Below are 27,848 nucleotides of genomic sequence, written 5' to 3'. Positions count from 1 at the left end.
TCAAGGCGAACTGGCGTCAAGCTCGGCCGTAGGCGGCAGCATTCTAGTTACCTATGAGATTTCTATGCCTGGAGCTGACACCAAAATCTATTTTCGATTAAGGATCTGGCAGCGCAGCTAATGTATCTCCTAGTTTCTGCCCCTCTGTAATCGCTTACCGCTGTATTCAGAATTTCAGACGGAGTTTATAAAAAAAAAAGAAATTTTTAAAACTGACCTAAGCCTATGAACGGGTTCTTAATAAGTACTACATACATTACTTTTTACTCAAGAATGAAATTTTTATAAAAGTTCATCTATTTCTTCTAAACAGTGTCTAAAATGAGTGGACAGGTGAGGTATCTCTATAAGTTCTTGTTAAATTCCTGAATGTTTTTTTGACATTTTGTTTGTTCACTGCTTTATGCAGCTCCATGCCTCTTGCCTACATTTATGATGAGTGAAAGTTAAGAACTCCTTTCCAATAATAAATTAACTAAGTTTTTCTCAAATGACATTAATTCCCAGAGGATTTATGTGGATAATTTTTAAAACTCAGGCTTTCCCAATCTTAGCAATGGTTTATTTGACTGAAATCAGTTAATCAAGATGAATGTACATTTCTATGGACTATGCATGTGATCTTTGATTTGGTTTGGGATATAAACAAGAAGGGGGCTACTATAAAAGCCAGAAATAAAGTTCAACAGCGACCTACAATAAGAAAGTTGGGGCAAAAAACCAGGGGCTGTGTGCTTTTTTGCAGAGAGAGAGAGAGAGAGAGAGAGATTAAAACAATCTCTACGAATCTCTATCTTTTGCTATTATGCTTAGTTTCCCTTTGCACAAATGCCCGAATTTCAGATTAAACAAAACTAGAGCTTTGATATTTAATTTCTCGGATCACAGTTTTGTAAAGAAGTAAAACCTTTTTATTTTTGATATTTTCAAAAGCTTCTCTTCATTTAATTTAGGACTTAAAAAGCTTAACATTTTATTTGTCAAATACTATATAAGTATGAAATATAGTTAATTCAAATTTAGATTTTAGTTTTATGAAATCTACATTGTTAAGTACATTTTTCTTTAAAATTAATACTGTTAAACAAACCAACGAACTAATTATTGTACTTTATTCAGTAATGTCTCATTGCCATTTGAACTATCCTAGCAAATGCAGAAAACCTTTATTAGCTTCCCTCTATCAAGAAAAATTTTCACACAAAAAGGGTCACAAAGTGGATACTTGTTTGAAAGTGTCAAAATTTAAAGTGCTGTCTGTAGAGTGGGAAATGGGTAAAACTCAAATTTGCTTCTGGTATTTGAAGCAAATGAATATTTTAGCTTATCAAATTTACTGAAAGAAAAACCAAAAACCACTTTTTGGAGTGTTTTTTGTAAATTAGTTTTGAGTTAAAAATTATCCATGGTAAAATTTTGAAGTAAAAAATCATTTTCTGTGGAAATTGATAATGAAAGTTTCATATGTCAATGATGGTTTGTTAACATTATGCAACATTAAACCATGTAACTGAAGTTGTTCTTATTAATATCATTATTGTTGGAATAAAAGTGTTAAATTAATTTTTTTTCCGTTTTTTCTGTTCTGCTGTAGCTTGGCTCCAAAGTGAAAGCTTTCAATATTGGAGCAATTGGTAAAAAACCTGCTTCCAAAAAAGAACAAGAGAAACAAAAGAAAGAGGTAAGTGGCAGATATACAATGAAGAGTTGTCGTTAGATATTATAACATCCAATGCCTCGAAATAATTGGTATAGAGCCTTGTTAATAGCCAAGCCAGGTATCATGTAGAGTAAAAATATATCAAGGTTAATGTAAGGGTTGTCTTATATTTTTAAGGAAGAAGAGAAAGCTGCTGCGGAAGCGTATGAGGAATTTGTTGCAGCATTTGAAGAACCTTCAAAACATGGAAAGCTTTTTGTCCGTGGCACTGTGATTAATGCTGGGTCTGGTGGTATGTTTTTTTTTGACAAATAATGGTGCTATAACAATTTGAAATGAATTTCTTATGCAGTAAACGTTTGTCCCCAAATGTCAGTTTAGTTTTTATGGGAATAATGTGTTGTTAGTGAAAATGCTTCCTCAAGCCAAAACAACACCAAACTTGACATAATGCTTAGTTCTTACGAGCTTTTTTTAAACATGTGGTGAATTTAACTATGGATAACCCACATACTGGGTAGTTTTTTCCACTGTGTTTTGAACCAGAGTCAGTTTTGTGCCAAATTTTTCCCTATAGAAAATAACAAATAATTTTTTTTTGATACTCTAGACGCTACTAAACATTTCGGTGTCAAAATTATTTTGCGGAAATGAAATTATGAGTAGATATTAATTTTATAAAGTTAACGTTTTTTAGCGTTACTTTGCGCAAAATTTCAGCCTGTTTAATTGTGTAAGACCAGATTTGGCCTCAGTCCAAATACCACCTCTACCAGCGCGAGTGGCGCTACAGTGTAACCCAATTAGTAGATAAATAACAAGGAGTCGGCCTAATTTTAGAGAGATTAGAGAGGGAGACTGAGGTGATTGGATAGTTGGAAGTTCGTGGTGGAGCAGTTAATTTAAAATGTCCTTAACAAGAAGGCCACCCTCGAGACCAGTAAATTTTGGTGAGATATTAAAAGGGTTTTTGATTTAAACATAATTTTGCTAATTTATTACCTAAGTAAAATTAGTTGCTAGTTACAATTGTTTAAGTGAAGTAGCACCCGCTATGTTGGCAAAATACCAACACACCAGCGCATGTCAGTTTTTTCAAAGTTTTTTGGATACGTTAGACGATACTGAACATTTATATGTCAAATTTAATTATGAACTAAGTGTTGACGCCTAATGGCTCCGCAGGTTCGCTTTGCTCTCGTGCTGGGGGCGCGCCGCGCCGGGCCACCCCAACCCCATGCTTTCTAATCGCGATGGGCCGTCTAATAGACATAAATATACTTTGTCTCCACCTAATATTCCACAAACGGAAAATTTTGTCTATCCTACTACACCACAAACGGAAAAGTAGCTCTAGAAAATGTTAATTTTCCATAGTATAAGTTAATTTTCCATAGTATAAGTTAATTTTCCATAGTATAAGTTAATTTTCCATAGAAAAGGATAATTTTCCATAGAAAAGCTTAACAAAAGTTAATTTTCAAATATTATTATCTCAGCAAATTTTTATTTAAACAGGAATGTTCAGAATCGTCTAAAGTATCTAAATAAAGATAAATAAAAAAATCAGACATGTCGAAATTTACTAGGAGTAAAATGTTTTGTATTTGTTTATTCCTTTATCATATATATATTTTATATCTTTTTGCTCTAAATGTGTTATTAGTAATATCATAAGTAACATAAGTATGATGCTTTGTATTCTCACAATGCTGTTCTTTAATGATAGTCTGTTTTGCCCATGACCATATAAATAAATGAAGGGGCTAAGGACTTAAAACTCAATGACTGTTGACTTTACATTAGTTATTTCCAAATTGGAGTCTTAGCCATAAAATAATTTGGGAGTATTTTCGCCAGCAAAGAGATAAATAAGAGGAGAGTTTCCGGTTAAGCAACTTCCGATTACGCAACCATTCTATGACAGACTATCATTATCCGAAATTGCTCAGTGTCATACTTATGTTACTTATGGTAATAGTAAACTTTTCCATTTCAGAAGAAAAACCAACCACACAAACTGGAAAGTTATATAAACCTCAGAAAATCGCTGAAGTTTCTAAGAAAATAAAAGAAGAACCTATTTCTTCAGTATCCCAGTATGAATCTTCTCGTGACAAAGTATGTATTAATGAATGCTATTTATGTAACATTGGTATGGTTTATCTCGTTTGTTGTCAACACGGAAATGTACCTATGAGATACCAATTTCCACATTTTGTCAACAGCATGGAGGAAGAAGGTGAGAAGGGGAAATGATTTTGGATATTCGAACCGGCTTTTGATGCCATACTCCCTCAACTGGGTGGATTGGGGGATGAAAAGAATAGGGGACGCATCCTGGTAAAAAGTTGTGACGTAAAGAAAATAGCTACCTCGCGCCATATCAAGCCACGACTAGATTTATGAACCAACGGATCGCCTGGAATAATTCAAATAAATCTGTCGAGGCTTATTAAAATAATGCTGTAAGTGGTTAAGTCGCGGACTCTCGGTTGTACTATAAATTTAAAAATTAAACAGCTGGACAGTAAGTAGCCTGCAGAAGGGAAATTTTCTAAAAATGGGAAAATATTGTGTTTACCGTAATTGCAAAAACCACAATAAATCAAATAAATTGAGCCCTCAAAAAGTTGAATATTATCCAGTACCAAAACCCACGAAAAATCTGGGAAAATGTATTATATGGCTATCCGCAATTAATCGAGATGATCTATCCCTTACCAAAAAATAAGTTGGATTTCAGTTTATATTTAGTTTGTATACACATTATTAGTTGATATTAACTTGGTATTAAGTAGGCTCAAGTTGTCAGCATATTTCAAGTTACTAGTTGAAGGGTTAATAAGTTGTTATTCAGTTGGTAGGAAAATACTTCTTTTTCTAAGTTTGTAATTAGTTGGTTTTTAGTAGTCAGGAAGTTTCATATTATTTTTAAGTTGGTTTTTAGTAGTCAGGAAGTTACATATAATTTTTAAGTTGCTTTTAAGTAGTTAAATGTAAATGTTGATTCTGGTTTAGTTGGAAATAAGTTGATTAATAAAGACGATTTAAGTTATTTTTTAGTAGGCATTTGTCCCAAATACAAACTGAAAACCAAGTTGAAATACAAGTTGTTGTAAGTGGTTTTTAGCCAACTTATATTTTGGTAAGGAATAAAGACCCATTATGATGTAAAACCACACCTTTATGTGTGCTCTGATCATTTTGTTGGCAAGATTGGGCAAAACTACTTGCAAGGTTATTTAAAAAATCCTATCTTCAAAAATACTTAGATTTCGGGGCTGAAAATTTGGATTTCCTGCTCAAAAGGTCTATAGTATAAGTGGTTAATGTTTAAACGAAATCGAAAATGGTGCCGTGGGAACTTTTCTTGAAATCGGGTGATTTGACATGGATTTACCCATATATATTATATATTCATTATGTGACAGCAAATAAACCTGTACCATTTTACAAATAGAATCCTATTTATTTGGACCATTCTTATATGCAAGTGGTGAAAGACAAAAATGCTGAACAAACAGCAATGGGTACAGCTTCAATCATTAACTCAATTTTACAGAAGCCCTAGAGATTAGCTTCACCACCAGTGATTAAATAATGAAGAACTCCAGTCTTTGACTTTACAACCCACATTTTACTGATCTTCAGCAAGACCACAGGCTTCGGCTTTACAAGCCAAAGTTATCTCCACTGAAGAAAAGGCCGAGAGTTTAGCTTCACCACCAGTGGTACGAATATCCAGTCTTTGACTTTACAACCCACTATTTACTCATCTTCAGCAAGACCCCAGGCTTCGGCTTTACAAGCCAAAGTTATCTCCACTGCAGAAAAGCCTGAGACTTGAGCTTCACCACCAGTGATTATCGAAACCAACAAAGAACTCCAGCCTTTGACTTTACAACCCATGGTTAACTCAGCTTTGGAAAGACCACTGGCTATAATTTCACTCCAGGCTTCTGTTTCAGTAACCACTGCTTTAGTACATCCTCTCAAAAAATTAGCGAAAGAGTTTTTAGAACACAGATTAGATCATTTAGATACATGTGATTGCTCTGTTGAATTAATCCAAGATTCTACAAACAATGTGCGTGTTTTAAAATGTCTTGAGTTTTAAAAAATGTGGTAATAATTACTTAAGGATTGAAATATCATAGTTTTTAAAACCAACTGTTTATTTCTGCAATTCTATTGTTTCTCCTGGTCACGATTTGTTTTTGTCAAACACTGCAGATATTAATACCTTAATTTTGTCTATAGAGGACTTAAACCACTTCCTTTTTGAGATTGAATCTTGGCAAACCTATGGTGTACAAGGTGAATTGTTTTCACATTTTAAGGATAAATATTTAAAATGTGCGTACATTTGTGTAGCAAGCCAATCAATCCGGTCAGAAAATTGCCAATAATTGATTCTTAAGAAATATACAACCCTTTGCCATTCTTGTCAAACAACTAAAAAAGTATTGCAAAACAGAAAAAGAAGAGATAAAAAAGGCTTTCCCAAAAAAACTAATCTGCGCTACATGACCACAGAACAGGCTAAAGATAAATTAGTTTTTGTCAACAAAAAAAACCAAGCTTAAAATAAGAGGGTAAAAATATTAAAATCGAAAGTTACGAAAAGCTTTAAAAACCATGGTTTTTTCATGACTGAAGATGAGAGTACAGACCGAAGAAATAATTTAAAAAAATCAATTTGAAAGTCAGTCAATATTTTTGAAACTCTTGTTGCGCGAACAATTGAAGCTAATAAAGAATAAAAAATCATGACCAAGGAAATGGCATCCAGCGATAATCCAGTGGTGCATTTCAATTTAAGCTAAATCTTCCAGCGCTTACGAAGCCATGCGCCAGGCATTTGCATTGCCTTCACAGAGAACCCTTTTTAATTACTCTGTTGATTTAAACACCAAAAGTGGGTTTAATGACAAAGTTCTCTTGGAAATGAGGCAAAAAATTGACATAGATAACTTAACCTTACCAAAAAATAAGTTGGCTAAAAACCACTTACGACAACTTGTTTTTCAACTTGGTTTTCAGTTTGTATTTGGGACAAATGCCTACTTAAAAATAACTTAAATCCTCTTAAATAATCAACTTATTTCCAACTAAACCAGAATCAACATTTACATTTAACTACTTAAAAGCAACTTAAATCCTACTTGGGAAACATCTAAAATCCAACTTAAAAATATTATGTAACTTCCTGACTACTAAAAACCAACTAATTATAAACTTAGCAAAAGCAGTATTTTCCTACCAACTGAATAACAACTTATTACCCCTTTAATAGTAACTTGAAATATGCTGACAACTTGAGCCTACTTAATACCAACTCAATATCAACTAATAATGTGTATACAAACAAAATACAAACTGAAATCCAACTTATTTTTTGGTAAGGGTAGAAGATCACCAGAAACACTTTAGTTTAATTATTGATGAAATTCAAATTAAGCAAGATTCGGTTTTTAAAAGTAGCACAGGGGAACTGATTGAAGCTACCAATCTAAACTCATTTAGAAATAAAGTAACGGAAATGGAAGACCTTATTAATGGCTCAGCTGATTGTAAAAATGTAAATTTAGCTCTGCAGCTGATGATCAGAGGACTCACTACGAATTTTAAATGCCCATATGCTTTTTTTCCTTGCGGCAATTTACACGCTTGTAAGATCTGTATTCAATAATTTGGGAAGCAGTTGAAAACTTGCAAACTGCTGGTTTTAAAATTCTTGCAGTAGTTTGTGACAAAACTAATTCAAATCAGAAGCTTATAAAAATTTGTACAGAAACTGATAAAAAACAGAGCAATCAAAAAGTTGGATACCATACAACAAATCCATTCAACAATAAAGAGCCACTCTCGCTTAGTGCACTTTGCTCTAGGTGGTACTGTATGTCAGCAAAGAATGGACTAAATAACAGTGGAAAAATTAAGAAACGAAAAAATTGTACTGTGATACCCATTAGATTATTTAAGAAAAACCAAAAATTGATCTTAAACGCGACAATAAATCAATATGGGCAATCAACAAAGAGACTTAAACTGATGAAATCTTAAATAACAAAAGTGAAAACTGGTAATTGTTCTATTACCGAACACAAGAGGATTAAAAGGAGGAAAGCCATTCGAGATTGGTTAAATTCATCCTAAATTTAACATTTTTTGTAACTTTTACTTGCTATTGTTTGTTTTTGTTTGAGTTAAGACTTTGAGTTCTTTCCGAACACCACTACTAGTTAGCGTATCATTTTTAGCAGTTTGAAATGAGTTTTTAACCTTCCTTTAAATTGATTAGAATACTATAACACTTTAGTTTTCCCAATTTCAGAATTTTCAGTTTCAGTTCCCCACAGTTTGTGCCACATTTCTGTTATCACAGTTTCTTTCTCTAAGGCATTAATTATAAAAAAAAATCTTGTTTCATTACCCTTTAGAGGAAGATCTGGTTTTACAAATGGCAGTATCACACTACATACCTTCTCAAAAAAGGCAAAGGCATCAATTTTTTTCAATAGACAGTTCCTCCCAAATATGGGACACTAATATAATCCAATTAATTGATTAATGGCATAGTCGCTACTTGGTGAATAGTTTTAAGCTCTTTATTTTTGGTCTCATTTGCACTTAGCTGGTTTTTTCTTTCTTTTACAATCTTGGGGGTAGCTGTGATTGCTTCTTTATCCAAATAGTTAGTGTATTTCATTAAAAAGGCGTTGTGAGAAAATTGTTCCCGCAAGATCTTGTCTGCTGCGTGGCAGGCCTTGAAATGTTTTCTTTGCTGCTAAAGATTCCTTTATTTCATTTTTAAATTCTCAATTAAGTAGTAGAGCATGCCTTTTAGCTGTAAAGTTTTTCTTGTCTAATGACCCTGTTTTATCATCAGTGAAAACTGATAAATACTCTACAGCATCTTCAGTTAATTTATTTATTTTATTGCTTTTTATTTCGTCTAAAGCATCCTATTACAAATTTTAAACATTAGAAATTAAGTACTAGAAGAAAACCTTAAAACGTTGGGACTTATATTTAATTTGAACACGCTGAAAAGAACTGGAACTTTTGTAATCCTCCAGTGTGGCTTATTATTATACTTACAATCATCACTTTAGGTCTTCCGACATAAGTGACCTTATATAAGTTACAAGCATTAAGTAGTATAGTTGGTAAATTTACAATTAGAAATTGCTTATTAAACCCAATACCTGGAAAGTAAATCAGAAATTGACTTGAAACTTCTCAGTCAATGTCTTAATAAAAACATTTATTTCTTACCTATATTTTTATTAATTTTTTTCACTTTTGTATGCCTTCTATACTTATTTTTAAAATAACTGTGATCATTCATAATGTTTACGAAAATAATATCACGACAGTCACGAAACAAAAGTAAAACGTGGAGCTCTTTATGTTGTTTGGATATAGCGTATTTTTCTGGACGGAGCTTGGTTTGGATCATGGAGGAACTTCCTCCGTGTTTGGATAGAGGGCGCCAAATAGTCAGCTCGAACTTGACGCGTTATAATTTTGTCCCAGGATTCCCCATTTTGACTCCCCCTACCTCCTCTTACCTGTGGGAGGGTGACTTAACAGATAGGGAGTTAAGTAGGAGCCGTAATTTCCCCTCCTCACCTTCTTCTTTCATGTCAACAGGGAACATTTTGAATAGTGTATGGCTTAGCTACCGCTTATCAACTCCCTTTTCATTTTTGATAGGGTGTGTTAGTCCTGTGTTTTGGGTTATTCAAGTTGTTAATTTATCCCTTAGCCATTTAACTAAAGAAATTCAGTAATTTTTTTACTAATTACTAATTGAACAAAGTTTATCAAAAATTAAATTTGTATGAAAATTATTTTAAACTATTAATTTATTTGCCAACTTTAAAAATAATTTATTGAGCTCCCTCAAACCGTCACCCCTATATTTAAGGCCTTGGTGAAGGTACAGGTTTAAGTCTTAGAAATAGCAGTTCAGACTGACGAGAGTGCTCCAACATGATATTGCGATTTTGTCAATTGTTAGGTTTGCATCTAAATTAACGATTTTACTTGATACCGATACTCTCAAAAACAAGGCAGATGGTGCTACTAACCTTGACCTTTGGGTAATTTATTGGAAAATATTGGTTTCGGTGAAAATTGTAATTATCGGTTAGATATTGGTATCGGTAATAATCGATATCAGCCAACACTACAATATTTGTTTTGAAAATTTAGAACCGGAGGAATAAAGAGAAAGAGAAGAAGAAGAGTAACCTGGAACTCTTCAAAGAGGAGCTTAAAATGTACTTATTTTGCAGTGCCAAAGATGACTTGTAATTATTGTCATTTACCACTGTTGTTATTTTCCAGTATTCAAGAAGAGCGTGAAGAAAGGCACCGTTTAAAATCTTCCCTTAAAAATGAGGTTTTTCGTTCCAGTAGCTCTAGTAGTAGCAGCGCAGTAACACCAAGCAAAGGAGTAGAAGTGGTATCTGATAATCAGATTAAACTTGGTAAATTTGGAAATTATTCCTTATCATTCATGTAAACTTTTGTTGTGTTTCTCTTTAAATTTGAGTGCGAGCTTCTTAAGAAATTTTGCAATTTAGCTGATGATTATCGCATTCCTGGATTTGGATCTTATGATACGGGTGATCCAAATACTACTAATCTCTACTTAGGAAATGTAAATCCAAAGGTATGATATTTAATCTATATGTTATTTAACAGCTTTTTTCAGGTCCCCAGATTTAAAAAGAATTTTATTTTCATTTCCTGATGTTGTAATGTGTGATGTGATGCAGACAATGGGTAACAAGATATTAATGTACCAGCTTTACAAAGTGTTTTTTTGTAATGAATAATACATATAATTTCCCAAGTTATATTAACTGCCATTCCTTAATTTATCCCTTGATTATTCATCTGTTTATATACAAATAAGTTTTACATTTGCAATAATAATAATAATGATAAAAATGCTTTTACTGAAGGTGAAACCCAATAAAAGCATTTTTATTATTATTATTATTATTATTATTATTACCTCTGTGAGCTTTAATTTGATTTTTAATAATTACGTAAATTTTAACTATCTAATAGCAATCATAGTAAAAAATACCAGTGCCATCATAACTTCTCTCATTAAATTCAGAGAAATAATCCAAAATAAATTTTCTACATTCAAGTTAACTGGTAGGCGCTTAAGTTTGGCAGAAAATGCCTAACCTATTTTTACCAAATTACTGTAGCTGTACCCAGGCCGGTTGTTGCAGGACTTGAAATTTGTCTAACGCGTGCAAAAGTTGGGCTGAAAAGTACTGTGAAATAAATGGAAGAATTTAGAAAAAAAGTGCATAGCCAAAAATCGCGTTGGGTATCTTTTTAAATAGTTTTTTTTATAAAATAATATGAATAAAAAGTAAAAGTAGAAAATGTTGTTCCTAAGTCACAACACGCAGTTTTATTAGTATATTCTTTCTTGAAAAACCTATATTCCTCTGGCGACTGTATTGAGTGCTTGTAGACTTGTAAAAGTAAGAGACTGCGACGTAAGAGCCACATTAAAACAATAAGGCCATGTTACTTTATAAAAAGAACTATTGTGATGCAAATCCCTTAATAATGGAAGTTATCAATAATTGAACAATTTGGTAAAGAAAGTGTGAAACTAGTGATTTTCCAAATTTACAATATCTAAATATGATGATCCTTAATATAAACGTATATTAATGGTTTTGTAAGATCAATTGTCTAACAGCGAATGCATTCTGAATTTTTTTAATTTGGTTCTGTTCTAATGTAAGTAAAACAAAACCCTCGGGGAATAAATCTGGAGTTTGTAGAACTACAAAACTTTTAAGGTTGTTTTCCCCTTATGCTTGGAATTTCCTATATTAGTTTTATTAATATTAGAAGTCTTCAATTTCTCATGGATTTAGTTTTAATTTCAGGTATAAATATTTGCCGAGTTAAAAACTGTAAAGATGTATTAACTTCTTAAAAATTAAAATTTGTGGGAACAAGAATTTTCATAGAATGGAATATTTATGTTTTCAACCATTTGTAGATGACTGAACAACAACTTTGTGAGATTTTTGGTAAATATGGACCACTTGCTAGTGTAAAAATTATGTGGCCACGTTCAGAAGAAGAAAGAGCGAGAGGTCGAAATTGTGGCTTTGTTGCTTTTATGAATCGCAAAGATGGTGAACGTGCTATGAAACACTTAAATGGTGAGTTTAACCATTGCAGCCATTTTAAAACCGAAAACTTTCCTTTTTTTAACTCAAAAATCCTAGGTAGTGTCCCCAAAACAGTTTTTAGGACAACACCACTAGAAAATAGGGAATGGAATAAAATCATTATTAAACAAAATGATAATAATGAGTGCTAAAAATATCTATGATAAAGAAATACGGAAAACAGCTGCCAATATAGCAATATTAAAAAATGCACATTAAAACTCATGATAGGAATTTTATGCTTTTTAGTCCAATTCGGAATAATGCCTGATATCACAGTAAGTAGGGGAAAGTCTTCAACATGGGCATATTTTGGAATTGTACTTTGTTTTGAGCCTCATGCATTTGACAGTTGAGGCAAAATAGCAGGAAATCACGCAGTTTGAATATTTAAAAATTTTGCTACAATGGTTTTTCAGGGGGCAAGGAGAATATGGACCAAATAAATGATAAGATACCAAATAATTAAAAACTCTAATAATTTAAAAAAATCAGTTAAACTGATAAATTAGAAAAATTCATTATAAAATTCTAATCCAAAAACCGATTGCTAGAATTTGTGCAAAATGCTAATGGTTTTGACCAGTTTATAAACTATTAAAAATGCCTCTTATTTTCAATGCAATCAAGATCAATTTTTATGTTCATTGGCCAAAAACAGCTTTAAATTCTTTATTCAGATGACAAAATGAATCGTGAATCTACCCGTAATTCTTTAAATTTAGGGATATAATTTAGATAATTGTTATGAAAGTTTTGGTAGTGTAATACAATTTTGTTGGTTTTTGTCGGTTTGGCCAAGAATATATACGGAGAGTTTTTGTTATTGAAATTTTTTTATTTTCTAAAATAATTTCTTCACAATTGCCCCAAAAATTGTTCTTGATTTCTAAATGGATAAATTGGTGTGTACGCATCAGAATTTCTCTTCCCTTTCAAAGTTTTCTACGAGCTATATGTCACTATCTGTTTTGTATAGTCAGGGTTGGGTTATAGGCCCTGTTAATTAATGTGGCTTTCTTGTTTTAATGTAGCTCCCCTATCACGGTTTTTAATCTAGAGCTGCAAGAAAATAAAAATTTTCTGCAACACATTCTAGTAACCTTTATTGGGAATATTTTAATAGCTAGTCATTCATTAATTTTGTTATAGACACATTAAACTTGTTAAATAATATGAATAACTACAACCACTACAGAGCAAAGTGACTCTTTTATTCATAGAATTGATTCCACACTGTTATTATTACATAATATTGTAACTGATACACTTATGGAACATAATTTTTGTCTATGACAATTGTTTAGATTTTATATATTTGAAATATTTCTTATATTGATATGTGGATGTTTAATTACTGATACATTTTTAATATTTGAATGCTTATTCATGATGGCACCATAATTGTTATATCAGGCAAAGATATAATGTCCTTTGAAATGAAGTTAGGATGGGGTAAAGCAATACCCATTCCGCCACACCCAGTTTACATTCCACCAGCCATGGTAGAATTGACGTTGCCTCCACCGCCTTCTGGTTTGCCATTCAATGCTCAACCCGTCAAAAAAGATAGGGAGAAACTACCGCCACCTGGGCAGCCATTACCTACCAGTGGGCCTGCAAAAGAAGAATTTGACAAGGTAAAATTTGGTGACAAAGCCTACTTGCAAATAACAAAACATTCTTGTAAATCTTTTCTGCTTCCTCATTTTACATTAAGTTTTTAGATTTTACTTAGTCATTTTGAACTATCATATGATTTACCTCTAACTTGTATGCATCTAAGAAAGGAAATTAATTATAAAGAAACTTAAATCATTAAGCACCCCATATCTATCTTAATTAAAACGTCTATCATTAAATGGTACCTTTTATTTGCAAATTTTAGTTTTCTTAAAAAAAGTACTTAGAAAGCATCTGCTCATTAAATCTTCTTTACCGTAGCAGATATCAAAACCACTTCCATGAATTTCATTTAAGAAAAGGTTATAAACAAACTTAAGTCTTTAAAAAAATTGACAAATATTCAGTTTATTCTAAGGGCATTGTGCAAAATTACATGCTCAACATCAAAATTTAGGAATAATACTTTTCAATGAACTTGGTAAGAAACGATTACCATAACTAGTTAATTCTGGATCAAATTCCTGCACCAGATAGAGGTACTGGAATAAAATTTAATTTATAGTTTACTGAAATGAAGCCGAATGAATAAGCTATAAGCAGTATAATAAAGTGGTCCACTAAAACTCTTTATCTGTTAGTTCCCAGTAGACCTATTCCTCTAAAATAAATCCTTAAAAGTATGGAATTCAGTTGGTTAATTTGTTGTGTCAAGACACACCAAATGGTTTTCAAGCTCATCTACTATGACAGCTAAAATGAAAATGTTTTCATTCATTACCCAATTCCCATATTTCAATATGTAGTATACTACCCTAATTTAAATTACAAAAGCAGTAAGGCCCTGGAAATTTGTTCATTTTATTCTATGGGTTGGACTTCATAGTCATTGGTCTTATATGCTCAAGTATAGTAATTTATTCTACAGTAACTGTTCTTTGAAGCATTACCTGCTCCACATCATCAACTTCCCAGTTATTGGCTATAAATTAAAGAACAAGTTAAAAAAATAACATCTGTATATAATTTAAAGAAATTAAATTTATCGTTGCATTGCTTGCTAAGAATACTTAGCAAAACAGGGTTTGAATTTCAATAGTTGGTAGACGTATAAATAAATTAAAGTTAATATGATAGTGCTATTAATTACGTAGTCTATAATAACACCAAGCACACAATTTTTGAGGTACTATAAAGTTGTTTTAAAATAGTATTACTGTATTAGCATATGTAACATAATTTCTCATAAGTATGCCACTGTACTTTTATTCCATTCAAAAATCTTCACTACCAGTAAAAAGGTGGATTACGTTAGATTTTAACCTTTTTATTCATCCTAGTAATTTTGGGAGTCACACTATTGGCTACTAACATATTTATTTAAGCCAATCGAAAACCTCTAAATTGAGAAGTAATTTTTGCTTTGGAATTTTAGTCAGCCCCATGTAACTTTATTGAAATTTATAAACTCGCTCGGTTTGTGTGGATGAAGTTAAATAATGAGTAGTTTACAAAAATAAAAGGTTTTGGAAAATGACCAATATGGTTCGGTTCAGAGATCACTTTCCGAAAATGGAACAAGTCGTCGAAGTGGGATAATCCACCAGCGTTTTTAAAACCCATACCAAGCCTAGAGGAGTTAGTCATAGGCTCAAAAGAATCTGCAAGACTCCAACCTTGTAGATGCCCCAGAAAAGCTCAACCTGAATTTCAATTATTTTTGCAATAAACCTGCTTCTTTTATTTGCCAATGCAAAGAACCCCGCACATTTAACGTGGGGAAGTGTTCTTGGCTAATTCTCACCAAATTTGGATATGATATTCTCTAAGTGATACTGATCAATGTTTCAATGGGACTCAACATTCCAGCATCTACCGTTCAACCGCTAGAAGTGATCAAAGTCGCAGCTTTTAGAGAGTTTGGTGTGGCCTATTTTTAACCTACTGGCCCCTGTAAAAGTGTTCTAATAGCAGTACACCAGTGTTCTGGGAGGGAGAGGCCCACATAACCTTATTTTATGATGGTTACATTTAAACATTAAAAGATAAATAGATAATATTGTTTCCGTAGATCCGTGAAAAACTTAAATAGGTATTGTATTGTTTCTTCGTGCCTAAGAATAATAAACCGTTCTTTAGATTCCTATACGAGTGTTTTCCCCCTGTTGAGTATGAAAAGACGAGGGTTTGGCCGGAGTTTCCTTGAGCCAGTGAAGTTCTATGAGGAAAATCTGGCAAAACCCTAGTCTTTTCATGTCCAAAAGGGGGAAAACAAAAATGATTTATCAGAAGTAGAGCAAATTGAACGACGGCATAATCGGCATTTGAGATTCCATGACGTCAAATATTACGTAGGGTACGGATGACGCAATATCTGTGAAACAAACCGTTAAAGAAATAGAACTAGTGGCATACTTATGAGTAATTATGTTACATATGGTATTAGGAACTTGTTTGCCTCAAAAAGATTGTGTCAAAAGGGTATTAAATTTTGTTGAATTGAAAGTTATGTACTACATTCTTAATGAACTTAATATGATTTTATTCATCATATGATCAAGTAATTCTACTGCACCAATATTTGGTAAATTTAATTCAAAGTGGATAAGATGAATTATAAAGAATGTTTTGTTTGTTTTTATGCCTAAGCTTATCAACAATAATACATGATTCATTAGAAACTTGTATTATTTAATTTTTAAGTAAGTTAAAGTAAAATTTTAATGACGTGTGTGCATCTTGTTCATTCTCTGGTGTCCATCACAATCCTGCAGATTTTAGCCAATGCAGTTGTCAAAGTGGTTATCCCAACAGAAAGGTACTGCCTTAACTTTTTTTGTTTTCTTCATAAATACTGCTAGAATTTGGTTAACAGTATTAAGGTAAATTGTTCTTCAGCTGGTTGGTCAAACTTTTTTTTTGGGAAAGGGATTCTATCTTTACTCATAGTAATATAGTATAATATCTTATTGTCTCTTCTTCCATCCTTTCCAAACTTTATGTTTTACATTTAAAAATGCTTAAGCGATGTACTAATTACTTGGGTAATGTATGGAATTTTTATTATCAGTTATTTTTTTCTTAATCAGTTAAACGTTCATTGAATTTAAATGTTATAAAAATCATTAAAATATATTCACTTCTACCATCATGTACAGCCAATTATTTAGCTTTGTTAATTAATGAAATATTCACAAAGCTTAGTGATCTGCTTTTAGTTGAGATTCTTAATTCAACAATCCAACACATATTTCATTTATTTCTTGAGTTCATTTTGGAATTATCAACTTGACAGATGCATTTTAATTTTAAAGAATGAGAGCAACCAGCTGGTTATTATGAAATTTTAGTAAAATTTTTGTCAGAAAAGTTATTTTAAATCATATGGCTGTGTTGGCTATGATCAAACACCCTCTCCCAAAAAGTCCAAGGCACATTGAAGATTTCTGGCAACATTTACGTGGAGTTTTCTAAAACAGCTAGTTGAGCAGTTTGGAAAGAAGATTATTGAAGATGATAAGCCTCTTTGGTTTTTTATTCATAAGTTTGCATGTTTTCCTTATTGGCTGTAGTCTTTGCTATTTTCCTAAGCTTAGTCACATCATTTTAAGATTTTGTGCACAGCACAGGGTTTTTGAATTTCATCTATTCAAATATTTTCTTCATTTTATAAACCGTTGGAAAATTCAAAATCAATTTTTGTAAGTAGTGAAATTTGAAGAAAAATTCAAAATGTTAATCAGAAAGGAATATTAAGTAGTAAGAGAATAGTTTGATTGTTGGAACCACTTAACGCTGTCATCATTTTGGGAAAGGATTTTTTTCCCTTCGTCAACTTTTTTTTATTTTAAGATTGATTTGCCTTGTGAAAGCAACAAATTCTTACAAACATCCCCTTATCGAAAATCAAATTAAATGACTGTCCAACTATTGTTAAGTTGTCAAGTCCAGTTGGTTCAATAAGTTGACTTGCATCAATTTAAATTGAACGAGACTCTAACATGCCGTCTCATAAATTTAACAAACTAATTGAGCCATCATTTTTGTAAAACAATGAGTTACTTTCGTTAAATGCCTTGAAAGATTCCACATGAGCACACTATAACTCTTAAAGAACTACATTTAAGGAATTTTTTTCCTGGTTAACCTGCAAAATCTCGCATGAGAATGAAAAGGCGACTTGTTTTATGTTTACAAACATAACCTATATATTGAGCAAAAATGTAGATTCATACGACTTTATAATTATCACTTGGATTGTGCAGGTCTCTAGGGTGTAAAATACTCGAAATTCCTAAGGCATGTTTTAAATTGGCAAATATTCAGTTTATGAACTGGGAGTAATTTTATCCGTTGGAGAATTATGTTGCCTTAACTCAGTTATTACTATAATTACTATAAATTTTATTTAGACTTTATTCATGGCCTTAATAATTTAATATTGCTTCATGCTATGTGATTTTTACCATTAGGGACACTAACAAGGAGAGGACCCGAGGTGTTACACACCGATTTTGTTCAAACTCGGGGGATTGGTAGACCTTCATGTAACTTGAAAAATCCTAAAGGGAATTTATTCAATGGGCAACGGTTTTGCCATGGCAACGAAAAATGTTTTTGACAACTTAAAATGGCAATTTTCCCATTGAAAATAACATGGGATTTGGACCGATTCCAAGAAAGATTTTAAAAAAATTTAAAAATTTTAAAATACCAAAATTATAAAAAAAAATGATCACATTTTGATCAATTTGAACCATATGGGTGAAAATGAACCGATATGGCTTAAATAGGAAAAATTTCAATTTTATGTTGTCAAAAACATTTTTCGTTGCCATGGCAAAACCGTTACCCATTGAATAAATTCCCTGTAGGATTTTTCAAGTTACATGAAGGTCTACCAATCCCTCGAGTTTGAACGAAATCAGTGTGTAACACCTCGGGTCATCTCCTTGTAAGTGCAAGTGATATATTTCAAGTGGGCAGCAAATGCATCTCCCCCTCGTTAGTTAGGGCCTATCCTAAGGCTGCTCTTAGCATCCCCAAGATGGCCAAATTGGAGATAGGTAGCTAGGAATTATCTTAAATGACCATGGCTTTAAATTTTTAACTAAAATTTGAGTTTAATTGATAACAAATTATTAGAAATCAGTAGAGTATAAGTACTATAGTCTTTTCATAATCCCTTTAAATAAATTAACAATTGTTGCCTGATAAGTACCAGCTTTAATTCATGGCATACGACCTATATCCTCTGATATTGAATCAGAACATTCAAATTAGGCCCCTTTTTATAATATTTAAAGCCATAAAATTAACCAGACAATGATTCTACTATAATGAAGAGCAGCTGTAACTAAAATTCTTATTATGGAAGCACTTGGCATCAAACTATTATCAACTGATCTTGATCAGTATAAAAATATTCAATTACGTTATTTACGCTTCCGCTCATAGAATTAAGTCTAAATATATAAAGCATTAAATGTAAATAACTATACAGTAGATCATTCTATAGCTTAAGCCCATTTTGGGGATAAATATTTGTATAGTATTTAGTATGTTCGTGCTATTGATACTAGAAGAAAATTACGAACTAAATAATTTTTAGTTAAAGGTTTTGTTTTCATTGTCTAGTAAAGTTTTTGTTTACATCAAATAATTATTGATACTATATGTCCTTACTTAAAATTAAATTTTGCGTAGAAAGTGTTTTGTGGTTAAATTAGGAGTATGTCCAAATGATAGTTTTGATTTAAGCAAGAAGAAATAAAACTCGTTTACGGGTCAAAAATTATTAATTGCCAAGAGAAGTTTATAAATTCAAAATTTTGTTTATCAATTTAATTTCTTTAAAATGGTATGCTATGAGGAAAAAATTTATTTAATGTTTCTTTTCAGGTTTTACTAGAACCCCATTTTTAAAATGAAAGCTATAATTTCATGAAAGATTTTTTTTAAATTTAATATTGTAAAATATATTTAAGATGTCACTTTAAAAAGTTACTGAAGTAATCAATATTGATATTGGAAAGGGGGAAGTAATCCTCCTCACTATGACCAGAAGTTCTAATATCTTGAAGGCAGATCAATGTGCAGGTTTAACCCTGGGCAAATAGTGGAAATGTTCATTACAAATACACTTTCATTTAATTGTCAGTTTTCAGCTGGATTATTTATATAACCTGTAATATGATAATGAATTCATAAATTTAATCCTGACTTAAATACCGTAAGGTAGCTCCACATTTCAAAGTTAGGATATTCGTACTAAAATACAGTAAAACGGCTCCCCTTTTCATACTAAGACTAACGAAGTTCAATGCAGTGAATGAAAGTCAAGTTTGCTTCAACAGTAAAAAAACCAAAAGCTTTGTGGCTCTTTAAGTTTGAAATAATTGATAAAATTTACGAAAGTAAATTAAGGTTCTATTATCTCCGTAATGAAATTTACCACCAAATTATTCCAAATATTGTGAATATTTTGCGGTAAATATAATAATTAAAATAATTCTACCCATTATTAATTTTTAGCAGTGTATGGTTATATTTTGTGGTTACACTGAAATTAAAACAAGTAGCTCTTGATTGAGTTTGAGTAGGGTTTTTGTTGCCATAACTAGAACCTTGTTTTCAGGAGTCTACTTTGTCTGATCCATCGTATGATTGAATTTGTCGTTCGAGAGGGGCCCATGTTTGAAGCAATGATTATGAATAGTGAAATTAACAATCCTATGTTCAGGTAGAATATTTCTTTACCATTAAGCCTCATTTTCATTTTAGCCCAGAGCTGATAAAATGCATTTTAATATTTAATGTACTTGGTTCTTAATACAGCTTATATTTGCTTTAATAAGATAGCAAATTTTCAAAAGTTTTTCTTAAGTTAAATTTTATCCGTTATGTGCAATGATGAAGATATGGCAACAGTAGATAAACTGATATTAAATGGAATTATGTGATATTAATAAATTTTTCACCTTTCCTTTTTATTTTCTTAATTTGTGGATAGATTCCATTTTATCAGTTTTTAATTTTTAATTTTTACTTTTCTGTAACATTATCCTACTCCTTTTACTGTAGATTTCTATTTGATAATCAAAGCCCAGCTCATGTTTATTATCGATGGAGGCTTTTTTCTGTTTTGCAAGTAAGTGTCCATTAAACAATTTTTTAGGATATAATTGCTCGTATATTTGCTAGGCTAATTTGCTATTTTAAGTTTATAAGGTATTGAGCAATGAAATACATAATTGCAGTAGTTAATTTATCATAATCTTAAATATTTAATATAATTAAAGTATACCTTGACTAGAGCTTTTATTAGCTAACTACTACAGAAACTTAGCAAGTCTTTAGATTTAAAAAAATGCTCCAACCATATTTTTATAAACATTAATAAAACCAGAAGTTTATATATACATTAGTTTTCAGGAGGTAAAGATGAAACTTGTACCTCTAAGAAATATACTATAAACTTCTGGTAAAACGCATGATAAATGTGTTCACAATAATTAAAGATTTAAAATATTTCACTATCAAATCTATCATGGAATGGGTAGTAGAATGACATTGTCTCTGGTCTATCATCATCGTACATATACAATAGGGTGGCCTATAATTTAAGTTCGTAATTTTGTGGTGTGTGAAGGAAACTAAATTCATAGACATGTTTCGCAATAAATTTGACATGTCGCTGAAAAAAATCTGAAGCAAAAATTATAGTAAATAACATAACGCTATAAAAAATAAATTTATGTAAAGTTTTCATGTTTTTTTTGTTAATAGGGAGATCATCCTAGCAAATGGCGTACAGAACCTTTTCAAATGTTTAAAAATGGTTCCATTTGGAAACCACCACCTATAAATCCTTATCTGCAAGGGATGCCAGAAGAGCTCATAGAAAGGTCTACACCGCCACCTCCACCACTACCTATTAAACTTGAAGATCCCAAAAAAGGATCTTTAAGTGATGCGTAAGTTTCATTTAAATTTCATTCGACGGAAAAATTGATTTAGCACACATTATTCTTTCAGACAAAGAGATAGGCTTGAAGATCTTTTACGTAACTTGACTCCCGAAAAACCTAAAATAGCCGAAGCTATGATTTATTGTATAGAGCATGCAGAAGCAGCTGAAGAAATCATTGACTGTATAGCTGAATCACTTTCCATACTTCAAACAGCTTTGCATAAAAAGGTGCGTTCATTCCACTTACTGTTTAAAAAATGCAATCAAACTTATTACAATATTGTTCTTAACCCTTTTTAACGGAATATATTCAAATTAGGCCTATAGTATCTTTCTTTAATATATTTTTGAAGCATTCAAATTTTTTTCTCTAAACAAAAAGTGGTTAAAGTGCAAATATTCGTCTTCTCCACATTTTTAGATTGCAAGATTATTTTTAGTATCAGACGTTTTGCATAATTGCAGTGTTAAGGTTGCCAATGCTTCATTTTATCGAAAAGGGTAAATATTTACTCTTATATTCTTAACTTTATATATTAGCGTTAGATATGTTAGTAATGCTTTTATTTCATTCAGGCTTCAGTCTAAACTTCCTGCCGTTTTTAAAGATGTTCATGACTGTTTTAAGAACATAGAAGGAAGACTTAAAGCTGAACATTTTAAAGTAATTTTTACATGTTTATAAGGTGTTAATTACCGATTTTTGTTACGGAATCATAGTTATTGGATCAGTTATAATTTTCCCAAATTGTTGTCTTGGGTCAACATGTATATTCTCTGTCTCTTAAATAATTTCTTTGTATTGGGGTTAAGCCTGGCACTAATTCATTGTCAAAAAAGTTGTAAGTGAGAATGATATCTCTGACAGCCACGATATTGCCCATTAGGTCTAAATATCTTATTCCATTCACTTAAACATCATTTAGTATTTTTATGAGGGCTACTTTGTAGATTTCAAATTGAAAATTCAAACACGCCAAAAACCTTATTTGATAGATGTTGTTTCTTAAATATTACTGATCTGATGAACTATTATTTTTGTAAGTGAAATCATATGTACAAACTAGGGTAAAAGTCTTATATAAATTATGTATTGATGAAAACATTTCGGGAAGTTTGAGCACTGACTTAATGACTTATTTTTTTTAGCAAAGGGTTATGAGTGTATTCAGAGCATGGGAAGAGTGGGCCATTTATCCAAATGAGTTCCTCATTAAACTCCAAAATATTTTCTTGGGCCTTGTTCCTAATGTAAGTTTTGCCATTGTTATTAATCTGATGAATGACCATCAACTCTTGAACCATAGAAATAATTATTTTTTAATTTTTTATACAAGTATTAAAACCATTTACGAATATTTATTTTTCTAGAAAAATGAGGAGTTAATAGATGAAAGATCCCTACCATTACCAGAAATAGTACCATACTCAGAAGATATTGATGGTGTTCCGCTTGGTGGTGATGTTGATATAGATGGCTTTCCTTTACCACATGATTCAGATGATATAGACGGTGTTCCATGTACGTAGTAGCTGAAAATAAATTTAATGTTGAATATTGGGATATTCTACTCCCTCTATGAAATGTTTTCTTATTGACTCTATATGATAGATAATTTTATTAAATAAGTTATCATGATACTGAATGGAAATTGTAATATTGCAGTATCTGATGACATAGATGGAATGCCTATGGATGAAAACTCACCAAAAATGAAATTCATTCCTTCTAAGTGGGAAGCAATTGATCCTGAAACAGTTGAAGCTCAAGGTAATATGCCCTATTTTTTCTACGATAATTTATTTTTCCTAATGGTAATTTTTTTAAATTAGCAATTACTACTTCTAAGTGGGAATTACTAGAACATCAAGATCCTGATCACCCAAGTAACCAAAGAGATTTAGATGGCAGGTGAGTGTACTTTAATTTTTATTAGTAAAAATAATATTTTCAGATTACTGAAAAGTTGTCACTATTCTTACTACTAAAATTCATTCTTTCTATTAAATCCTTTATTTTAAACTTAAAATCTTCAAATTTAACTGTTCTATGCATAGTGCACGACACCTAGATAAAAACCTTCTACACCGTTTTGCAAATAAAAATTTAATAACTTTTACATGTTGAAATAAGGTTTATCTAGATTATATCTTTCAGCAGGATTTAATGTTTTAAACCAATAAACCAAATACTTAACTCTAAACTGAAACATTTTGGTTTGATTTTAGAAACTGAATTATAGTAAAATTTTTTAAAACATTGACCCTATAATTTATTTATACTCTAGTTCTTTAGTTTTATAATGTTCGAAAAGAATAATATTTAAGTTTCTTAACTCATTTTCAGACCAATAGATGGAAGGTATAAATCTAGGCATCATTATCATCGTATGTCATCTGAAGAAAGGAGAGACAGAGACAGTTCAGATGCAGCAGCTGCTTTCCTTGAAAGTCTTAAGCATGATGTTTCTGAAGAGAGAAGAGCTAGATTAAGGGAAATTGAGGTAGGTTTCTGGAACTGATCCATCGAGAATTGCACGTAACACTGTTATAGTATCTGAAAAAATCATTTTTAATTGAGTTTAAAGACTTTATGGGGGTAGACCACACCTTGCTTATAATTTTTCAACAAGTCTATCCCTAGCTATTAGATCTTTTTTTTGAAGCTCAATCTTGAAAATTTTAGAGAAACACACTGTTAGAACAATACATGAAAAGAGTGATAAACACCTTTTAACCAAATAAATAGTTTATTAGCTCTGATCAAGTCAGGTAAAGTGATAGAACATTAAACAATGCAAAAAAGTTCGAAAGATCAATTTTGTATGGGAAATCTTAATTTCATTTTTAACCTCATAAAATGTGTCGTTGCTGGAAAGGTTATTTATTTACTTGGAAAGCCTCAGGGGCTTATGCCCAAGCATCAGAATACAGGGAGTAGAAACAAAACCAACAATAATATAATTACACTACAAAAGAGAGATACAAAAATTACTAGAATACAAAGACAAAAATAAAAATACTACGAAATACACTAATACAGATAGGGAGACACTTGGTTTACTCAGCTAGGTAGGTCCGTAACAAATTTTTAAAAACAGGGTAAAATTTTTGCGTGACCATATCATCTGGCAGGCTATTCTGTTATTGAAGTTGAGATGTATTATTTAAGGGTAAAAGTAGTAAATTTTGTTAAGACAAAGTTCTTGCAAAGTGATGCACACTTATTTTAGTCTTATATAAGCATGTGTAACTATGATAGTTTTTATTGTTTTGTAGTCTTTAAACTGAATTATGATGATTGTAGTAGTATTACAGTGATTCTGAGTTACTCCTCAATGTTTAGTTAAAAGTTATGAAGTTTCAAGATGAATTAGAATCTGGGAAGAGGGCTGGAAAGTCCAAAGGAAGTATTTCAGATCAAGTGGAGCAGTATCGACAGAAACTTATAAGAAAAGTATGTTAATTAATTGTAATTATTTAGAAAAGTAATTTTTCTTTAACAAAATGCGTCAATAAAAAATTTATTCCAATAAGGAGCGTGAAAAACTTGAGGAAGAACACAGAAAAGAAATGGAGAATGCCTCTCGTTCAGAGAGTAGATCTCAGTCTCCAACTTCTGATCAAAGCTTTAGTCGCAGTCCAAGCCCTTCAAGCATACAAGGAAGATTAGGTGGTGAGAGAGAGAGTAGCAATGGTTCTTATCATCAGAGATTAGATGAGAAGAAGAAAAGTACCAGTAGTCCTCGGTTTTTAAGTAGCACATTAGGGGAACATCGAAAGAGACCAGGTTCCAGAAGTCCCCATCGGAAGTCATCTAATCATGCTCGTTCTCCAAGAAAATCAAGAAGGTTAATAAGACTTTGTTTGATTTTAAATAAATAAACCAGGGCTAGCTTAAATTTTGATATAACAGAAATTTAAGTATTATAAAAAGAATTGGGACTAATTTCAGCTAACTGGTTTCCAGAATGGGATATGGGATAAAATTTTAAAATTACTATTTCCTATCAGGGCCGTAGCTAAGCAGAGGCGCGTTTGGGTCTAGGGGCAGAAAAACATCATTTTTCTCTAAAGCGTTTTAAACCTATTAGGGCACCAAATTTTCACTTGCCCTGGGCGCAATTTTTTCTAGCTACAGCCCTGTTTCCTATAACCTTCCCAAAACATTTCTTGGTTTCTCGCACTGTCTACTTGGAAAGTCATGTCTCTAATTTTGCTCAAATTCATGTTTTATAGTACCCGGGTATTTTGAAAAAAAAAACATATTTTGCCACCTAAATTCGAAACACTCACTAGCTTGAGAACTTAATCACAAAATTTTTTGAAAAATTTATCACTAATTCCCATTAATACATGAAAAGTGCAAAGTTTTAAATTCTATCATCTTGGGGCTCTAAAAATCAGTTCTGTAGAGTGATTGAAAAATCTTCCAACTTAATTATTTAAAAAAGTTTTAAGTGTGGTTTAGTATTACAAGAAGGAAGTGAAATTATTATTTCTGCATATAAAGCTGAAAATTGGATGTTAAAACATTTTATTTCAATTCAGGTTTAGGCATTTTTTCCCTAGCAGTGAAAGATAACTAGAAAACGTTTTTGAATTTATAGTTTGAAAATAATAACTTATAACTTTTAGTAAATTTTTTGTTTATTGTTCAAGATATTGAAACTGGACGTTATATTTGATTGTTTATTTGTATATGAATTTAAATCCATGGGGTAACTGATTAAGCTTGTAAGTTTCTCGTTAAAGTAAATGTTAGGCATTGTTGTTTAGTCCATGTTTGTAATTTAAAAATATTTTTGTTACTATTTTCAGGTCCAGGAGCCGAAGCCCCAAAAGGTCCTCCATTCATTCCCATTCTAGGTCCCCAAGCCATAAACACAGGCTATCCTCAAATAGTCCAACTAGAAAACATAAGAAGAAGAGGCATTAGGTTTTTAAATATATATGAACTCTTGTTATTTCATCACCACCATATCCATCCATCAACTTCATGGACTTCTAAAAAATCTGTACAAACTTTCCAATGAACTTAATTAGACATAGTCTGTAATTTTAATTTTAAGGCACCATCTTAAAATTAAAGATTTACCTGTATACTGTAAATTCAGTTTTGAATATTTATGCCCATGTGAAGAATTGTGAGAAGGAAAGGCAATATTGCCCACACTGCATAGTGTTTAGGCACAACAATTTTTCCTTGGAGTAATTACCAAGACAGAATGATTTGGAAATCCCCAAAAACTCTGATTTATATGAACAATACATAGTTTCCACCTAAGGGAGGGTGGCCTATGGTCTCCATGGAAACCAGAAATGGATAACAAATATTCAAACCATTTCGCGCGAAGCTACTAAATAAGTAGCCATTTTGTTGGTAATCTCATCAAAGTGACAAAACGTACAAAAATTAGATTTATGCTTTAAATTTTTTAAATTAATATCGTTATCGGCCCTAAAAAACCAGATTAGATTTTGAACCCATGTTATTTAAATAAAATAGCAAATGACGACTGGAATATCCACGAAATAAAGTTGGCTAAGTTTTGGAAATGGGCCTAAAAAGTCTGGGAATTAAATTTTATCTTGACACTTTTTGTAGGTTATTTTACTATTATATCTATGACAAATTCTATTATTTTCATTTATTTCCTTGAAAGTTTCGCAAATTTTTTTAACATTGCAATAACCTTTTTACCGAAATATAAATCATTTTCATATTTATTAACTTCTGATAAAAGTAAAGTATAAAATAAAAATTTTGGCCTCAAAAAGTCAGGGAAAATCTCTTAAAATGGTCATGAAAACAGGGAATAGTAAGGAAATTTGAATCTGAAAATTTTGTGGCTACCCTCACAAGGCAGTTAGCAACTTCAACTAAATTCTTAATCATTTGAAAATAATTAAAATCGGCAAACAGACGATTGAAACTGTTACCGCTTACGTTTAACTTAGAAATCTACACCAGCAAAATGGCGGCCTTACATATTATTTCTACGTCATTGATTGCGTAGGGATGCAAACCATGTACAACAGCAGGAATCCATACCTTTACTTGGAATGCTTATCGCGGCAGATTTTCGTCTCGATGTGGCTGACGGTTTTTTTGACGTCACTATGTTAACTTAACAAACAACAACGTGAGAGGGGAGCGCGCGCAAAGGGGATATTTACTCCCGTAGGCGGGGCCAAAGGCGTCAGAGTGATCTTACCATGCGCGATACGGCAGGATAAGCATTCCAAGTAGAAGTATGGATTCCTGATAATAGTTAAAAAATTATTTTGTTGGTTGGCCCCTGCACCTGTATGTAAAACATTTAGTCAGTTCGCATGTTGAAAAAATCGTGCGTTT

The 27,848-nt window shown here is 31.7% G+C and overlaps 1 protein-coding gene across 2 annotated transcripts; it reads left to right on the top strand.

Annotated features, from left to right (window-relative positions):
* Window positions 1-165: 165 nt before the first annotated feature.
* Window positions 166-27,106, top strand: LOC149951623 (U2 snRNP-associated SURP motif-containing protein). Of its 2 annotated transcripts, XR_016479864.1 has the most exons (25): window positions 166-333; window positions 1,595-1,681; window positions 1,838-1,952; window positions 3,660-3,781; window positions 9,887-9,954; window positions 10,022-10,164; window positions 10,261-10,349; window positions 11,721-11,886; window positions 13,312-13,535; window positions 16,293-16,336; window positions 20,156-20,260; window positions 20,602-20,668; window positions 21,307-21,494; window positions 21,556-21,718; window positions 21,912-21,991; window positions 22,067-22,154; window positions 22,640-22,741; window positions 22,862-23,012; window positions 23,157-23,261; window positions 23,324-23,402; window positions 23,838-23,994; window positions 24,837-24,947; window positions 25,028-25,341; window positions 26,153-26,227; window positions 26,312-26,452. XR_016479864.1 is itself a non-coding variant. In XM_090168110.1 (24 exons), the coding sequence occupies exons 1-24, from the start codon at window positions 322-324 to the stop codon at window positions 26,427-26,429; spliced, it is 2,898 nt and encodes a 965-aa protein (XP_090024236.1). In that variant the 5' UTR covers window positions 170-321; the 3' UTR covers window positions 26,430-27,106. The 2 variants fall into 2 exon arrangements, 1 of the variants encoding a protein (XP_090024236.1); XM_090168110.1 differs by lacking the exon at window positions 26,153-26,227 and having other exon boundaries at window positions 170-333; window positions 26,312-27,106.
* Window positions 27,107-27,848: the final 742 nt, after the last annotated feature.

The sequence above is a fragment of the Leiobunum rupestre genome, chromosome 3, assembly GCF_980474605.1.
Source record: "Leiobunum rupestre chromosome 3, qqLeiRupe1.1.hap1, whole genome shotgun sequence".
Classification (NCBI taxonomy): Eukaryota; Metazoa; Arthropoda; class Arachnida; order Opiliones; family Sclerosomatidae; genus Leiobunum; species Leiobunum rupestre.
This window is presented reverse-complemented; position numbering and strand designations above follow the sequence as displayed.

What these genes read in the sequence shown, in the direction of transcription:
- LOC149951623 (XM_090168110.1), top strand. An exon ending in TGATATAGACGGTGTTCCAT is followed by an intron (nt 23,013 to 23,156) that starts GTACGTAGTAGC and finishes GTAATATTGCAG; the next exon opens with TATCTGATGACATAGATGGA. An exon ending in TGAAACAGTTGAAGCTCAAG is followed by an intron (nt 23,262 to 23,323) that starts GTAATATGCCCT and finishes TTTTTAAATTAG; the next exon opens with CAATTACTACTTCTAAGTGG.